Raw genomic sequence first — 14384 nt, 5'->3', positions numbered from 1 at the left:
CCCAGAACCGGGAGGTAACCCTGGCGGGGAGTGGGCCGGGATCCTCCTCCCCAGGCAGCAGCCGTTCGCCGCGCGGGCCGAAACCCGCCTGGAGCTGGTGAGTGCTGAGCGGTCCCAGTGGTCTCTGTGGCACCGGAGAGCCACGCTGGGCAGGTGTGCCGCGTCGGTCTCGCTCCCGGTCGAGGCTGCTGCGGGCGCAGGCCTGAGGGCGAGCAGCCGGCGCTGCCCTTCCCTACCAGAAGGGGAACCAGAGCCTGAGGAACCAATGCCCCCGCGAAGCCCCATGGCTTGCGGTTGCACCACGGGAATGGGGTTTAGCGGGATGGCTTTTCTCAGCAGTCGTGCTGGTTTATGGTGTGTTAAAGTGCCTGGCTCACTTAATAGTTGATGAAAGTACTGTGTAATGAGCGATCTAGGAGTTAGGCATGTTTAGGGCTAATAAACAGGTTAATGAAGAACATGTGTGTCAGATCTAAAGATAGCTTGACCTTTCTTCCCTCTTTGTTACACCTGTGCATTCTGTTGGAAATGGTATTTATGCTTTCTACATATGCTACTTGGTCTAGTATGGGATATTGTTTTTCTCTACAAACCAGATTTCCCATAGTTAAAATACAAGATTAGGTAATCGTATACTACTAAGTTTATGGAGAGACTGTAGCTCAAAACTTAATACTGAGTAAAGGCCAGATCTCGGTCTAGAAGATAGACCTGGAAATACTCTCTGTTTTGACAGCGCAGTTAGCTATTTGAGGAAGGAATGGATGAAGTGAATCCTTTGTTTAATAGCATCTGGGACTGAATTTTTCATAAGTAATTTATGGAAGACATGCTTTAATTTCAATGTAAGGATAACTGAGTAAGCTCTTTAGATAAACAAAAGATAGCCATTGCCCTTTTCTGGTCTTAAGTTTCCAATATGTCTGTCATTGTACTGTCTCCTGTACGTAATAGTTGGTTGTGAGTATCAGATTCTGAACTTCAAACTTCAAAGCAGCCAGCTAAAAGGCAGTAGAGCAAGTATGTGGAGATTTTTCATTATTCTTGTTAAATCTTAAAATTTTGTTCCTAATGTAATGAGTATTTTATATTTTTGCCTATATTTTAAGGCATAATGTTCTTAACAACAGTATTACTCCGAAAGAGAATTCCTGGAAAACAATGGATTGGAAAATACAGGCGACCAAGAGTGGTTACCCTTTCAATGAAGCAAGGAATGATCCGAAGGTTGGAAATTGAAGCAGAAAACGAATATTGGCTGAGTCGACCCTACCTGACACGGGAACAGGAGTACAAACATAACACAGAAGGGAGACGTGCAAAATGGGAAGCTTTCAAAAGCCTGATGAAAGCCAAGTTTCCTGAGCATAGATATGTCTGTGATCATTTAAACCACTTAAATGTGTCGAAAAAGTGGACATCGTGAATAATATGGCGTGTTTATACTTGGCATGTATTATGCACTACTGTGGAATCTGCTGTTTTACCTATTACGGTAGTTTTGTAATTGAACAGAAAAAGGGTAGATGACAAATGAGACTTTGCTACAGTATGTAAAATCTCGCATTAAATGTAGTCCCACAGAACAGCATATGTTTTCTTACTATTGTCTCTTCAGAAAAAGACAGTTCTTTCTGCGGCGCTCTACCATCTGCCTGCCTTCTGCCCTTCAGAGGTTTTGCATAACACAGTGGGAGTTATCAAGTGCAGTGATGACGATTCGAACTAGGTTTATAGCTTCACTAATTTCCTTTTAAAAGCTAGGAGCTAGAGTCTGTCAAAAGGGATTATCTGCTGGTACTGACCAGATGGCTCTTACTGGCCACTTTCCTTTCTGAAAGGATACTTCTGTATGGATCAATACTTGAGACACAACTGACACTACTTATGTAGTGCTCACTTCATCAGGCGATATAGGACCAAGATGAAGTAGAAGCACAATGTTACGTGTGTGAGGCTGGCACTCATAAAAGATGGTAAAATGTTCCTGTTTTTTTAAACTTTCTGGAAAGAGTTGAATTTAAATGCCAGTGCCATTGTCATGTCGGTGTCAACTTGGGGGCTACTGCCCTCCTTTACAGAGATTATTTCTGGTCTAAAAGGAACACAGCTGATTCTTGTTTGAGTGGCAGTCTGATTTCTAAGTCATGTTTAGTGTCCTGAAGGAATATAGTCAGCCACAAGTCAGAGTTGTTTTAAACATTTCCCCTCTCAAGACCAAGTGACCTGGAAGATGCATCAAGTGTAATCTTAGCTTTGTTGCAGCTGAAGTGTAAAAACTGTGGAACAGTTACAAAATGTTGCCCAGGTAGGCAGTTTTTCTCGCTGATACAATACACACATGCTACAGCTAAGCAATTTTCAGATTTCTTCCACATACTTTTATTGATGTTGCATTCACTGATGAATTCAAGTGTCAAATCTATTCATATTTTATCACTTTGGAAAAGAGGCCTAAAATGGTACAATTTTTTTATTTAAACATGAATTATACTTCAGAGAAGCATGAACAGGTCTGAACACTGATGTACAAAATCCTGAATGCACTTTCAATGGTTATAAATGGCTTAAGATAACATTTATGGAAAATTACACACATGGGGAAATTGCACAATACAATTAAAACATGAAGCAATTTCCAGGCAAAGTAATGTGATTTTGTATTTAATTCATTTATAAAAGCCCATTTAAAAAAGTTACTTCAAGTATTTATTAAACTATAAATGGCAACATGATTTCTCTGTGCATAGGACTAGTCCTACCTGTAACACACAAAAAGTACAATAAATGTGTCGATATTACATACATCTTTTACACTTCACCTCAAACTTAAATACAGCTCATTATAAGTTTAGGCAGCACAATTAAAAATAACTATGTGAAGTAGAATAGCTGGGACATTGTAATTAGTGCAAATGTTGATGACCCTTGCTGGCAAATACAAAAATGACTGCAGAGATACCCCAGGGATGTTTAATTCATGTAAGTTAAAAAGGGGAGATGGAGAGGGGGCAGACCTAACAGTAGGAATGCTGCCTCTTTCTGTGATGTTTTTATGATTGTAAACTGCTGTTCATTTAAGTTCCTCACAATAAAGCCAACAGCAACGGGTTAAGAGACAGGAGAGGAACATGCTAAGCCTGTAAGTTGTCAGCTAAGCAATGTAAACAGAAGGGAATCTGCATGGCACCGTTAACACCAGTAAAGGTGATGCCTATACTTCATCCCCAACACATCTGCTTGACTGCTAAGCATATGCTCTCTGTTTCTTGGGGCAGGGGATGGGAAGAAAAATGGGGAAAGCCCCCAGAAACAAAGCAAGCAATCCTGTAAACATTATCAGACTTTACTACCTAATGGAAACAAGATTCAAGTAATTGCTGCAGAAAACAAACAGCCAAACACCAGTTTTAATCATCATTAAAACTACAACTTGCAGCTTCATTAAGTTTCATGACAGTTATGTAATTAAGAAGAAAATGCATATAAAAAGCAGTCTATATATACAAAATAAACTGATAGAAATGAGTGTAGTAAATGTGTTCAGTATAACAACTCACTTTATATGCAGCTGCTCTCTTTGGTGCCATTTAGGAATAGAAGAGCCTCTGATGTTGCATACCTGGCTATTTCTTAGGTACTGTGAAAGATGTGTTCTTTGTCTGCACTTACAATAAAGTAGCTGCTATTTGGAGCCTCTGTAAACATACACCTGAATCCCCCAATTATGTACAATTTTAGACGTTGTCCCCACAGAACATATACTATGAAGCTCAAAGTTGGGTTTTTTGTTTTAGGGTTTTTGTTGTTGTTGTTCTGTTTTTTTTTAAGTTTTTAATAAATATGGTCAGTCAGTGCTCCAGGTCTAGGCAGATCTGCTTAATTTATGTGGGAGTCAATGCATCTCAGTAAATCTGCCAGACACAAATGCTGCTGCAGACACTGCTCTTTTTCCCTTCTCTTGGGGCTCTAGTGAGCTACAACAGGAAAAAACTAGAAAGAAACAGCTAGAAGAAGTTCCTTGAGTGGATATTGAATAGTATCAAGCTTAACCAAACCCCAAAAGATTACTTGTGATACAGAAGAGCCACACAAGATCAAACAAGGGAAGAAACAGTACCCAAAAACTGTAGGCATTCAGCACTCTGAAGAACAGGACCAGTTTCTAAGAATAGCATCCCAAAAGTAGCTTGGTACCTGCGAATTCCACACTCAAGGGCCAGCTTTAACAAAAATGTTACCGTAATTTCTACTCAAATCACTAAAAGTGCCCAAACTCCCTCTAAAATAACCGTCTGAGTATTTAAAGTAGAAGTTTTCAATCAAAGGTTTATGATGCATCTAACTTGAGACACTGCAATCTCAGGATAATACTGTAGGTAATCAGTTATGACAGAAACCTACAGCTCTTCCTGCCCTCTTCCTGCAATATGCCTTTGGTAGAAGCAGCAATGACGTCTGTGTTGTACAGTCTGTGAATAAATCATCATAAAAAAAAAAAACCTTACTACTGGCTGTGTAGTTTTAAGTATTCTTTTCCATTTATGGATCTCCTTGCCTCATGTTCACAGGGACAGGTTTGTCATCTCAAGACATTCCAGAAATATTGAGGAGAAATCACACACTGAAATCTTGCCCTACGTCAGGCTTTTGTCCACACAGTGGGAGTTTAATGTCATTTTGTGTGCTTGACTCGTGTGCATATGGGGATTTTTTTAAAAGAAAAAAAGCAGTAAGAAATACTAAAGCATTTAGTTTCTAATTCCAGCCAATGTCAACTATCCTACAGTAACTACAATACTATTTATGGCTTACAATAGTAATTATTTGGATGCATCTAAAAGCTTAAGGGCTGTTATTTTTAGTGACAACCTAGGTATTTTCAAGACTTGCTGATACAGAGTACGTTAAAGCACAAAAGCAGCATGTGCAACATGACCCAGCACCCTCAACAGTTTTCTCGGGATCCGTATCCCTTCTGGCCTCCTGAACAGGCAGAGCTGCTCTTCTTACTGCATTCACTGGAAGTTTTCAGCTCTTGAGCACAGGGGCCAAAAGGACCCAATTCCTGGAGCACCCCTACAGCCCCCTGCCTCTGCTGGCAGTGACACCCAAGTCTGCTTGCAACTCAACAGCCAAACAGCTCTCTGTCCTCACCAATTTTTTAATTCCCGGCTTGCTCCCTCATTTTGCCTATCCTACTCTTTGATACAGCACAGACAGACTGCCCTTGCTTATGGCTAAGGAGCCGTCGGGACAGAACTCTGAAAGACAGGACAGAAGATGTCATCCTGCTGCCTTAGACGTGATACCTCCTGGGCAGCCAGGGCCTGCCAGGAAAACCTGACCCCCCTCATCCCACTCACTGTTGCACCCTTAGAAGTTCATCGATACAATTCCGTTAGAGAACTTAATTCCTTTTTGTCAGTCTGGGGTTTCTCTTAGTAACCAGTTCCCCAGGATAAAAGGGGTGGTGGTGCTGAATTTGGAAGAATCATATTTGAATCATTTTACTGTTTCATATTTGTCAAAATGATTTTTCAGTAATGCCAGCATTTACATCAACAGTAACTCTGGCCTCAAGAGTATCCTGAGCACACTGCTCTCCTCCTTCTCTCATCTGAAAAGTGAGAAAAATCTGGGACAAAATGTACCCGTGATCTGCATAGAGATGTCAGAAACATCAGCTCTTCATGAAAAGCCACAAAAATGTCCATCAGATACACAAAGAACTGGTTTCAGAAAACCAGCACTTGCTAGAGAACACAGATGGGAGTTAGTCCAGTCTGTTTACTTGCAGTTTTTCCTGTAGATTAACTATCCTGACTTAAGAAATCAAACAAGTTATACTGATGTTAGCCTACAGTATATATACATTCATATGGGGGTATATCGAGCACTTTGGGGGGTGAGGGGGAGCAGAGACCATATTGCTGAATCAGTGATATTTACCTTATTAGAGACCTAGATTTTGTTCATAGCATTGCTAGACGATGCCTGTGCACGTATGCGTTATCTCAGCTGTTACACACTGATGTAACTAAACGCCAGATGATATCCTGGGCCCTCCATTACAGTTCCACCAGTGCTGGGGGCTGCAAATTTTGGTATCCAGAATGAGCTATCTGAACCTGCGGTCTTCTGTCTCTGTTGTCTTCTCCAAGAAATTCTGCTGGTGCAGTACTGCTGAGAGCTTATATTCAGATGAGCACTTCTCACTTGACATTTGAGAAGAAAAAGCTAAACTGTTCAGATTAATGTGTAGCAAACGTTTTTGTAAGCTTTGAAATTAGCAAATGCAAAATTTCTTGTACAAAGTTTGAAGGAACATTCTGCAACTTTTATAAATCATGCAAGTTTGGACCACTACTTCTGTCTCAAGAACATCCAACAGTGACCAAATCATGTTCATAGGTTCTCAAAAGTGTTCTTGTTCTACAAGATTAGTATTTAAGAAAAATTTATTCTTTCCAAAGACAAAAAATACTTAAGCCTTACAGTATATTTGATACCTTAGTATCTCCATCATAAACATACTTGACTTAAGTAGCAACCACTCTGCGAGAGAAACTAAACAGGTTCTTTTGGTCCAGATCATCAACTCGGCTACTACCTTCAGTCTGTATCAAAAGGGCTCATGTCTATTTGTAATCATCATCATCTGAACAGCAGAAAAGTTACAGACAAGAAAGCAGTTATTTGTCACTTCCTCCAGGTGCAAAATTCCAATACCACCCAAAGAGGAGTTAGCAGTCTTCTCTACAGAGGAGCGAGAGGGGAAAAAACCCATGTTGCTTGCTGTAGGTCTTCAGCTTAGGACGGACTTCATTCCTGACACCGGAACACATTTTGCCTTTTGTGAACAGGTACATCACTGCACAAAGCATTCACTCTTCAGCAATTTCAGCATCACTTAAACTGGACTTGAAAGTGGCAGATGAAAGCATACAAATTCTCAGTGTGTTAACACAGATGTATGATCCAATACTAATTTTCTCGTAAGTACTTGATATTTGTTTAAATGGTACTTCAGAACCAATAAAAACTTGTGCCTTTATTAAAAAGATAAAACAAAAGTATAAAACAGTATTTATAAACCATCAAGAGTCCCACAGAAAAAGCAGTACTCTTCCAGTTCTGTTTTCTAACAACACACAAATGCAATAAGGTTTTTCTCAGGGGTATTTTACCAGTTTGTTACTGCCTCATACAGAACACTGCAGACATGAACAGAAAATGTAACAACTGTTAATTCCTTTTTGCATCAGGTTTTCTTTGTATGCTGACAGACGATTGTTGGAAAGTAATAATCCATGTTTTTTCAACTAAAAACCAAGTTTGCTTCTTTGAGCGCTGTTCTTGATAATGGTTAAATAAATCAAGTTACAATGATGCAGGGGGTTCAATCTTATAGCAAAAAAGCAACACCCAAGTAAAAGGCTTTTATGTTGTTGGCATTGCCTGGCTCCAAAGCACAGCTAGTAGAAGGAATCCTCAGTCCCAAAAGACTTGGAGAGCTATGATCATGGGGTAGACTGGTTAACAGGAAGAGGGGAGAAGACATCATCCAGTTCCTTCCCCATCACCTGGTGTTTGAACTATGTATAGTCGCACTTCAGACTCACCGGCCATGCTCTATGTTGATTTTTCTTGCACCCTCCTCCCCTTTTCTTTTTCCCTTTTCCTTCTTTCTTTTGTTCTGTACCCTGGAAACCTGCTATGGAAGTGACTTCTGCAGTGCCTAAGGTATGAAGTTTGCACATGGGGAGGTAGGAGTCTGCAATCTACCCCCACCACTGCAGCATAACAGAAATGCATAGTTCCTGCTCTGGACCTTGTGCATCCAAGCAGGGCACTTCAGGATTTGGCCCTTTGGTAGCAGTATATAATTCAGTGTTGCATAAATGCACATTAAGAATCTTAAGGCATCTGTCTTAACTTCCCTGCTCTGCAATAGTGCTTACAAGAATCCATTGTACTGTGCAGAAACTTGAATTTCTTATCTCTTCCTAAAATGTTCATGTTCCATTTTTTACTGATCAACTTCTTCCAAACAAAATTAAGTAATATTCAAGCACAAAATGTGTTGCAGAAACCTAGTGAACAAAAAAGGCAATTAGTGGAATTATACCATTAGCTTGGAAAAAACAGATCCTAGTGCATTACAAGAATGCAGCTACGTAACAGGCAATTTACAGGCTCCTTATTCAGGACAGGAGTTATGGTAACTTCAACTCATCATTAGCCTTCTGGGAAGTGTGTTTTTTTTGTTTTGTGTTTGTTCTAAACCTCTTATGTTTTAGAAGATTATCTGCACTAAGAATGCCAATCCATCACCACTGACCTGTGGCTAAAGTCTCTTGGATCCCTGACTGGCAAGAATTGCCGTGGGGACACAAATGATATTTGCCTGGGCGAGGCTGGGGGATTGGCCTTCTTTTGCAAATCGTGCTCTTTTCCTAGAATAATCTGGGAATTTTACTCGTCAGCTGTAACTTCGATTGTTTCTGCTGCATGTTATAGGCATAAAATGGAAAAATACAAGAATCAGTCTGTTACAGAGCACTTGGAACAGATGTTGGATCTCACAGCTACTGCACAGTTGCTTACAATTGCAGGGGGACAGGAATTAACCACCTTGGCTGACAGAAACTGTGACCAAATCCAACTGAACTCAGAACAGCTGAAACATTGCGCTACTGAGTTAACTAACTAAATTAATTATTTGGGATAACACATACCAAAATGTGTATTTTTGTTATTTGCAAAATATACAAATTTTTTGCATTGGGTGCAATTATGCACTATTTATTTATGCAACTTTTAAAACTACAGCAGTCTGGGAAGTGCGACACAAAGTACATGATCTTCCTTTATTAAATTTGGCCTGACTTTAGGAAGAGAGTGAGGATAGAAGGGAAATTAATCCCAAACACTTACCAGTTAATTGTCTAGCCTAAGCCAGTCACTTATGCTCCCTCTCTAGGTCAGTGGAAAGAGAGATTAAGACCTTTCTATAACACCCTATCAAAGGCTGCTGGGATGAGCTGCTCTCAAAAGGTATCTATTCCTTTCTATGAAGAATAGAAAAGCCTTAGTAACCTGTTCAGATTAGTTTTTATATATATAGAGGCTGGAAAGAGTCCCTTGCTTGGGATGTTCATTTGCACATTTATATAAGTGTTAAGAAAAGTTGCAAAAGGAAGTCTCATCATTGGTGGGTTCTCATGGTTGAGTAGGTTTTTCAAGAATACCACTTGTCTAATTTTGGTTTAGTAAGAGTTTACACTGAGCAATGTGACCAACATCAGTCAAAGCATAACACCATCCCCCACAAAGACCTTTTGGACGGATTTTTTTCTTGAAAACAAACCAACTCCCCCCAAACAGCAATTCTAGGTCAGAAGGCTTATTAAAAAAGAAAAAAAAATTATTTCCAAAGAAAATGAGAATTCCTTGCAAGTTGTGTCTTTTTTTTTTTTTTTTTTAAAAAAAAAAGGGAAAAAAGAACAAAAAAAGGCAGAGGGAGTAAATGACTCAACCCTCAGCATTTACGGTTGCTAGTTGTCCAAGATCTGTTTCTCTTCCAGAGAGAAAAATTAAGCTTATAAGCTCACCACAGTATGAAGTCAATGTAAGAGATATCTAGTTTAGTCACTGGAAATACACCAAGGGAAGTTTTCATAAGCATAGCAGCACTCACTGCATTTCCTAAATGCAAAGTGTGCACAGAGCTCTTACATGAAAGATCACTGTCAATTCCAAGTGTGATGAAGCAGTCTGTATGCAGGCACCTGTATTTACATACTGACCTTCCTTGCTCATGCACACACAGCTTCTTAAAGTATAAGAGCAGAGCACGGCCCACCAATATATGATTAAGACAGTTAAAGAGCTGTTCCTTAAGAACAGCACTTCCTCAAGACAGCACTTCATCTTGAAATTGCCTATTTAGCAGATTAGATTCTTCTCCCTGGTCAGGTAACAAGTCCAGCACTACCCACTTCAATCTAAATTACAGGATTAGTCTGACTCATCTCAGATCTAGCCAGCCTGTGTTTCCTGCACTACAGCATTACTCCCATTCTTGTCTTCTGGACAGCCATTCTGAGTTTTTTTTAGACTTTTCTATTACTCATCCGACATCAAAGGACACGTCTGCATGCCATGACTAGCGGCTTTTGACATCAAGATGTCTATTTTAGTTTACTCATACATACAGAGAAACGTCAATCAATTATGTTGGTCTTACCTGTTTCTCATTGAGATGGTTGGTTAGCAATAAGCTGAGATCAGCTTTCCAATGAAACTATAATATGCTTTTTTGCACCTAAAATGTGAGAGAATCTCAATTATGTGTTTTTGCAGATTTGCACAACAAATAGCAAAGAATTAAAACCAGAAAGCACATTTATCATACTGCGCCTATTTTAGGAAAATATTTTTATCCCCCTAATCAAATGTCAAAAGATTCAAAATCTCAGAACTTGTTTTGGTGCTGAGCATGAGATACAAGTTAGCTTTAACTCCTAAACATGCTGACTTGATTCTATAGAACAAATTTTCTTCTACTTGACTCCAACCAATTCCTAAGGAATTTTTAGGCCTAAAAAAATATGGAAAAAAACACCACAAACAAAATGATAGAATCATCAGAAGTGTTACGGTGCATGCTACCTGATTTAACATTTTCCTCTTCAGGGCCACTTTCCACCCACTGAGTGTCACTGGCTAGCAATCGATTTTGTGATTCACTGAGTGGTCGAGTAGGAAAGGACTGATTGGCTCCAGAGCTGAAAAGTAAGCAAAGTCAACAGCAATTCCATAATAGCAGTAGCTGCTCATTTCAGACAGTTGTGGACTAGTGAAGTTAATTAAGAGCAAAGCAAACAAAAAAACCTACACTGCCAACTAAAAATGGCCCCTGGCCCCCAACCCCAGTTCTCCTACAGGCTTGTTCCATTTATCAGTCTAAACCCTGACATAGGCCACTCGCAGTTCTAATGGGAAAAAAAAGCACAAATTGATAGACAAGAAATGGCATACTCACAACAATGCTGCTGCCACACAGTTAAAAAGAAAACCTAACCAGTACTGTCTGGAAGAACACCTAATGCCATTTTATCCCATCAGCAAATGCTAGGGCCTTCTGCTGAACATCTCCCCAATGCAAAAGGATACTCTGCTGTTTGCACAAGGCTCATGTGTAAATTCCACAGGTTACGTTGCAATGGAAGCAACTTCTCCTCAGTATTGCCTTTGAACACCTTAATGCCTGCTAACTCGGGTGACTGCTGTTGACAACAGCCTCCAGCTACAAATTCACCAAACTATACAGAAGACTTCTAAAATGGCAAATGTAAACACCCTCAGAAGTTTCACATACTCCTGTGTCTTTGAATCTAAAGCAGGCTTCCTGCAAATGCACTGAAGATACAGAACATGCAAATTTGAAGGGATAAAAAGTAAAGAGCTAAAAACCCTCCAGTGCTAAAAACAGGCAATAGCCACAGTGATCTACCTCTCTTGCAAACGGTGTCTCAGCATCCCTTGTTTAAGCATGCTGGAGGAGGTGAAATACAAATACTACCTTGCCTTTCAATCATTCAAAAAAAAAAAAATCATCTTAATTTTTTTTCCCCATGGACCATTATTCAGTCTTCCCTAGGACTTTTTTGATCATTGTTAAGAGCTAGTAAGCTCTCTTACTCCCTGTATTACTATTTCCTTACAGCCATATCCTCTGTTACAGGTCAAAACCAAGAAACACTTTCTGCATCAAGCAGCACCATTTTTAGTCTTGATCCATTCTGTCCTTCTGTGAAGACTTACAAACTCACTCTGAAGATGACAAGAAGTATAAAAATTAAAAAATAATTCTAAACCAATTTTTTCTCCAGATGGAGTACAGAACAGTACAAAATCAGTATCTTAAATGCTATAGTTACCTTTTGTCAGGTTCATTTTGGCTTGAGACAGTAAGTTGCTCTGGATCCATAATCACCAAACGAGTTGGAAAATTACACCCGTCGCCCAAACTAAACCAGAAACAAAGATTCACATCACTGTTTGTAGTTGATTTAAATGAACTGAACAAGCACCCATGCAAAAGGCAAGTGCTACAGGCTTGAATCAATTACTTGAGTGCAGCACTGAACTCCAGAATTGAGCAAGGCAGTTCTACCACTAAGCCAAATGATCAGTTAATTAAATCTTGGAGCTCAAATGATTCCCACCATATCACTCAGTATGGACTGCTGAGCACAGCACTAGTCTATATATTTCAGAAACATCACTGTGTTTCTGTAGACTGTAGCTTTAGCCTTCCCCCAAGCCACCATGCACACATAGTCAGGCTATCTGGTATTTACAGCCTCAGAAGCTGTAGCATAAATAATATTCTGGTGGCCATGCTTTCCTCTCTGCCCATCATTTTGAGGTTAGCTAAGCCTTCTTTTAAAGCAAGATTAATCAGGATAAAATGTGACTGATCCATCTGCAATATAGTTTCTGTCTTTAATCACATGAAAAGTCATGGTAGTTGAGCAAACAGCTGAGGCAACTTAAGATCTAGTTATTAACTCTGCCATTTGCAACCAGACCTCAGCTTCACAAATGAGCTCACCAACGATACATAACCCCCCAAAAGCAGTGTTGAAACATGGCTCCTACTTTGTTCTGCTGACTTTTGGGAGTGGTGGGAGTGGGCAGCAGGTCAGTCTTGCTTCATCAAACTTTTCTGATGCTTGTCTGCAACTCCTAACAATGCCTCAGCTGAAGTTTTAAAACCAGTATTTTGCATTGTATCAGAACTCTTTTTTTGCACTGCTGCTTATTTGCATGCACTTTCTCAGGTGGCTTTCAATACCAGAACTGTCATCTATAGTAAAAGAAAAGCTGCCAAGTAAGAGGGGGTGTTTTTAAGCTGATGTTGTTTCAATCATCAAGTTTAAGCATTTGGGTCTCCTCCGAGTTGCTGATTTCTGCTCTATAATCAGACACTAATACTACCACCAAAAGGTGTACAATTTTTGAAATACACCTCTCAAAGGTTTCCAAAATCCCATATTTAGAAAGCCCTTGTCAATGAGGCCCTTGTCTTTCAATGAAAACCCTGTGCAGAGTTTGCTCAGTTTTCTCCTGCGTATTTCCCCTACACCAATATTCATCGTGCAGGATTTACAAGTTTGCTTTTCAGCCATTTTTTTTCTTTTTCAGGAGAAGGGGAAGCAAGGTGAAAGTCATGGAATCAATCTGTTCCCCAATTCATTCCCATTCAGATTGAATACCTGGTAAAGATAGGGATTAGCCAATACTTCTTTTCATCTCCAAAAACCTCCCTCAGATTTTTGCTGCATCCAAGAGAAAAGCCATTTTTATCAGGGCCATTTCGAAATGTGGGTGCACGGAATGTTTCTGTAAAAGAAAAACATACAGTATCTCTAAAGTGATAAGGAGTCAGGGAAGGCAAATAAACAGACTCAAACTTCTCTACTGTGAAAACAGCGTCGGGTGAGCTGAGACTATCTCGGTGTGTATTATGGAAAACTAAAGTAAATCTCAAGTAATCAGAGAGCATTAAAAAAAAATCACAGGGTTAATAACAAAAATAGAAATGAAAGGTAAAAAAGTCACGTAAGGAGAACAGTCATCTTTCTCTCTTTACATTTAATGTAAGGTCTGAGACAGAGCCAAATACCGTCAGCATGCCAAAGATACCACATCCCATATTCATTGATGGCTAGCGCTCTCTTTGACCTGTGAAGGCTTCTTTGAGCAGAAGGCTTCCTCTTCTAGAAGTAATTTACCATAACGACTACTGGACCTAGACCCATACAGTATGGTTTTTTCCACTTCTGCCAAGGACTGAAGTTGAATTAAGAGCATCCCATGGTATCAGAGAAAGATGAGAACTATTACATTAGAAACACAGGTGCACCATGAACTGTAGCAAACCACCACCATTTTTCTAGTCAGTCCCATTATACCCTTGTCCAAGAACCAAGAGGACCCATTGCTCCCCCATACCAACAGCTTGTCTTTTTACCATCATAACCCACAAAATAAAGTACTGACTGTGTTGCCAATTATGACCACTGACTTTCAGGCAAGGAACATGCTAAAATTTTTTTCAAAGCTAAAAAAAAAAAAAGACTGAATATTCCTTAGCTGTAGAGATGTCAAAAGAAAAAACAATCCTCCTGTCAAGCAATCAAAAAAATTCCTTTTCCTCCATGAAAAAGTTCTACCAAGCTGAAAATTATTTCTTTTTTAATCAACCCACTTATTTTTGAGGATAGAAATTTAACTTCTTGAAAAGTGTAAAATTGTGACTTACTCAGTTGTGGAAATACCCACCAGTCCCCATTTGCCACCCCCACCCC

The 14384-nt window shown here is 39.7% G+C and overlaps 2 protein-coding genes across 2 annotated transcripts in view; one reads left to right on the top strand and one right to left on the bottom strand.

Annotated features, from left to right (window-relative positions):
- The first annotated feature begins 1114 nt into the window (after positions 1-1114).
- MRPL57 (mitochondrial ribosomal protein L57) lies at positions 1115-1426 on the top strand. The gene has a single exon (XM_010282505.1). It carries the CDS (start codon positions 1115-1117, stop codon positions 1424-1426), a length of 312 nt encoding a protein of 103 aa, XP_010280807.1.
- Positions 1427-7557: 6131 nt separating this feature from the next.
- ZDHHC20 (zinc finger, DHHC-type containing 20) overlaps positions 7558-14384 on the bottom strand; it is a 25220-nt gene continuing 18393 nt past the window's right edge. The window contains exons 8-12 of the mRNA XM_010282504.1: positions 13290-13416; positions 11949-12038; positions 10678-10793; positions 10253-10330; positions 7558-8096 (exon numbers count right to left, since the gene is read on the bottom strand). Coding sequence (XP_010280806.1) covers positions 10293-10330; positions 10678-10793; positions 11949-12038; positions 13290-13416 — 371 coding nt within the window. The 3' untranslated portion in view covers positions 7558-8096; positions 10253-10292. The remainder of the gene's footprint in view (positions 8097-10252; positions 10331-10677; positions 10794-11948; positions 12039-13289; positions 13417-14384) is intronic.

The sequence above is a fragment of the Phaethon lepturus genome, unplaced genomic scaffold, assembly GCF_000687285.1.
Source record: "Phaethon lepturus isolate BGI_N335 unplaced genomic scaffold, ASM68728v1 scaffold26692, whole genome shotgun sequence".
In the NCBI taxonomy this organism is placed as follows: Eukaryota; Metazoa; Chordata; class Aves; order Phaethontiformes; family Phaethontidae; genus Phaethon; species Phaethon lepturus.
Note: the sequence above shows the minus strand (reverse complement) of the source record. Positions and strands in the feature narration are given on the sequence as shown.

Excerpts from the sequence above, each read along its gene's own strand:
- MRPL57 (XM_010282505.1), top strand. The coding sequence starts at position 1,115 with ATGTTCTTAACAACAGTATTACTCCGAAAGAGAATTCCTGGAAAACAA.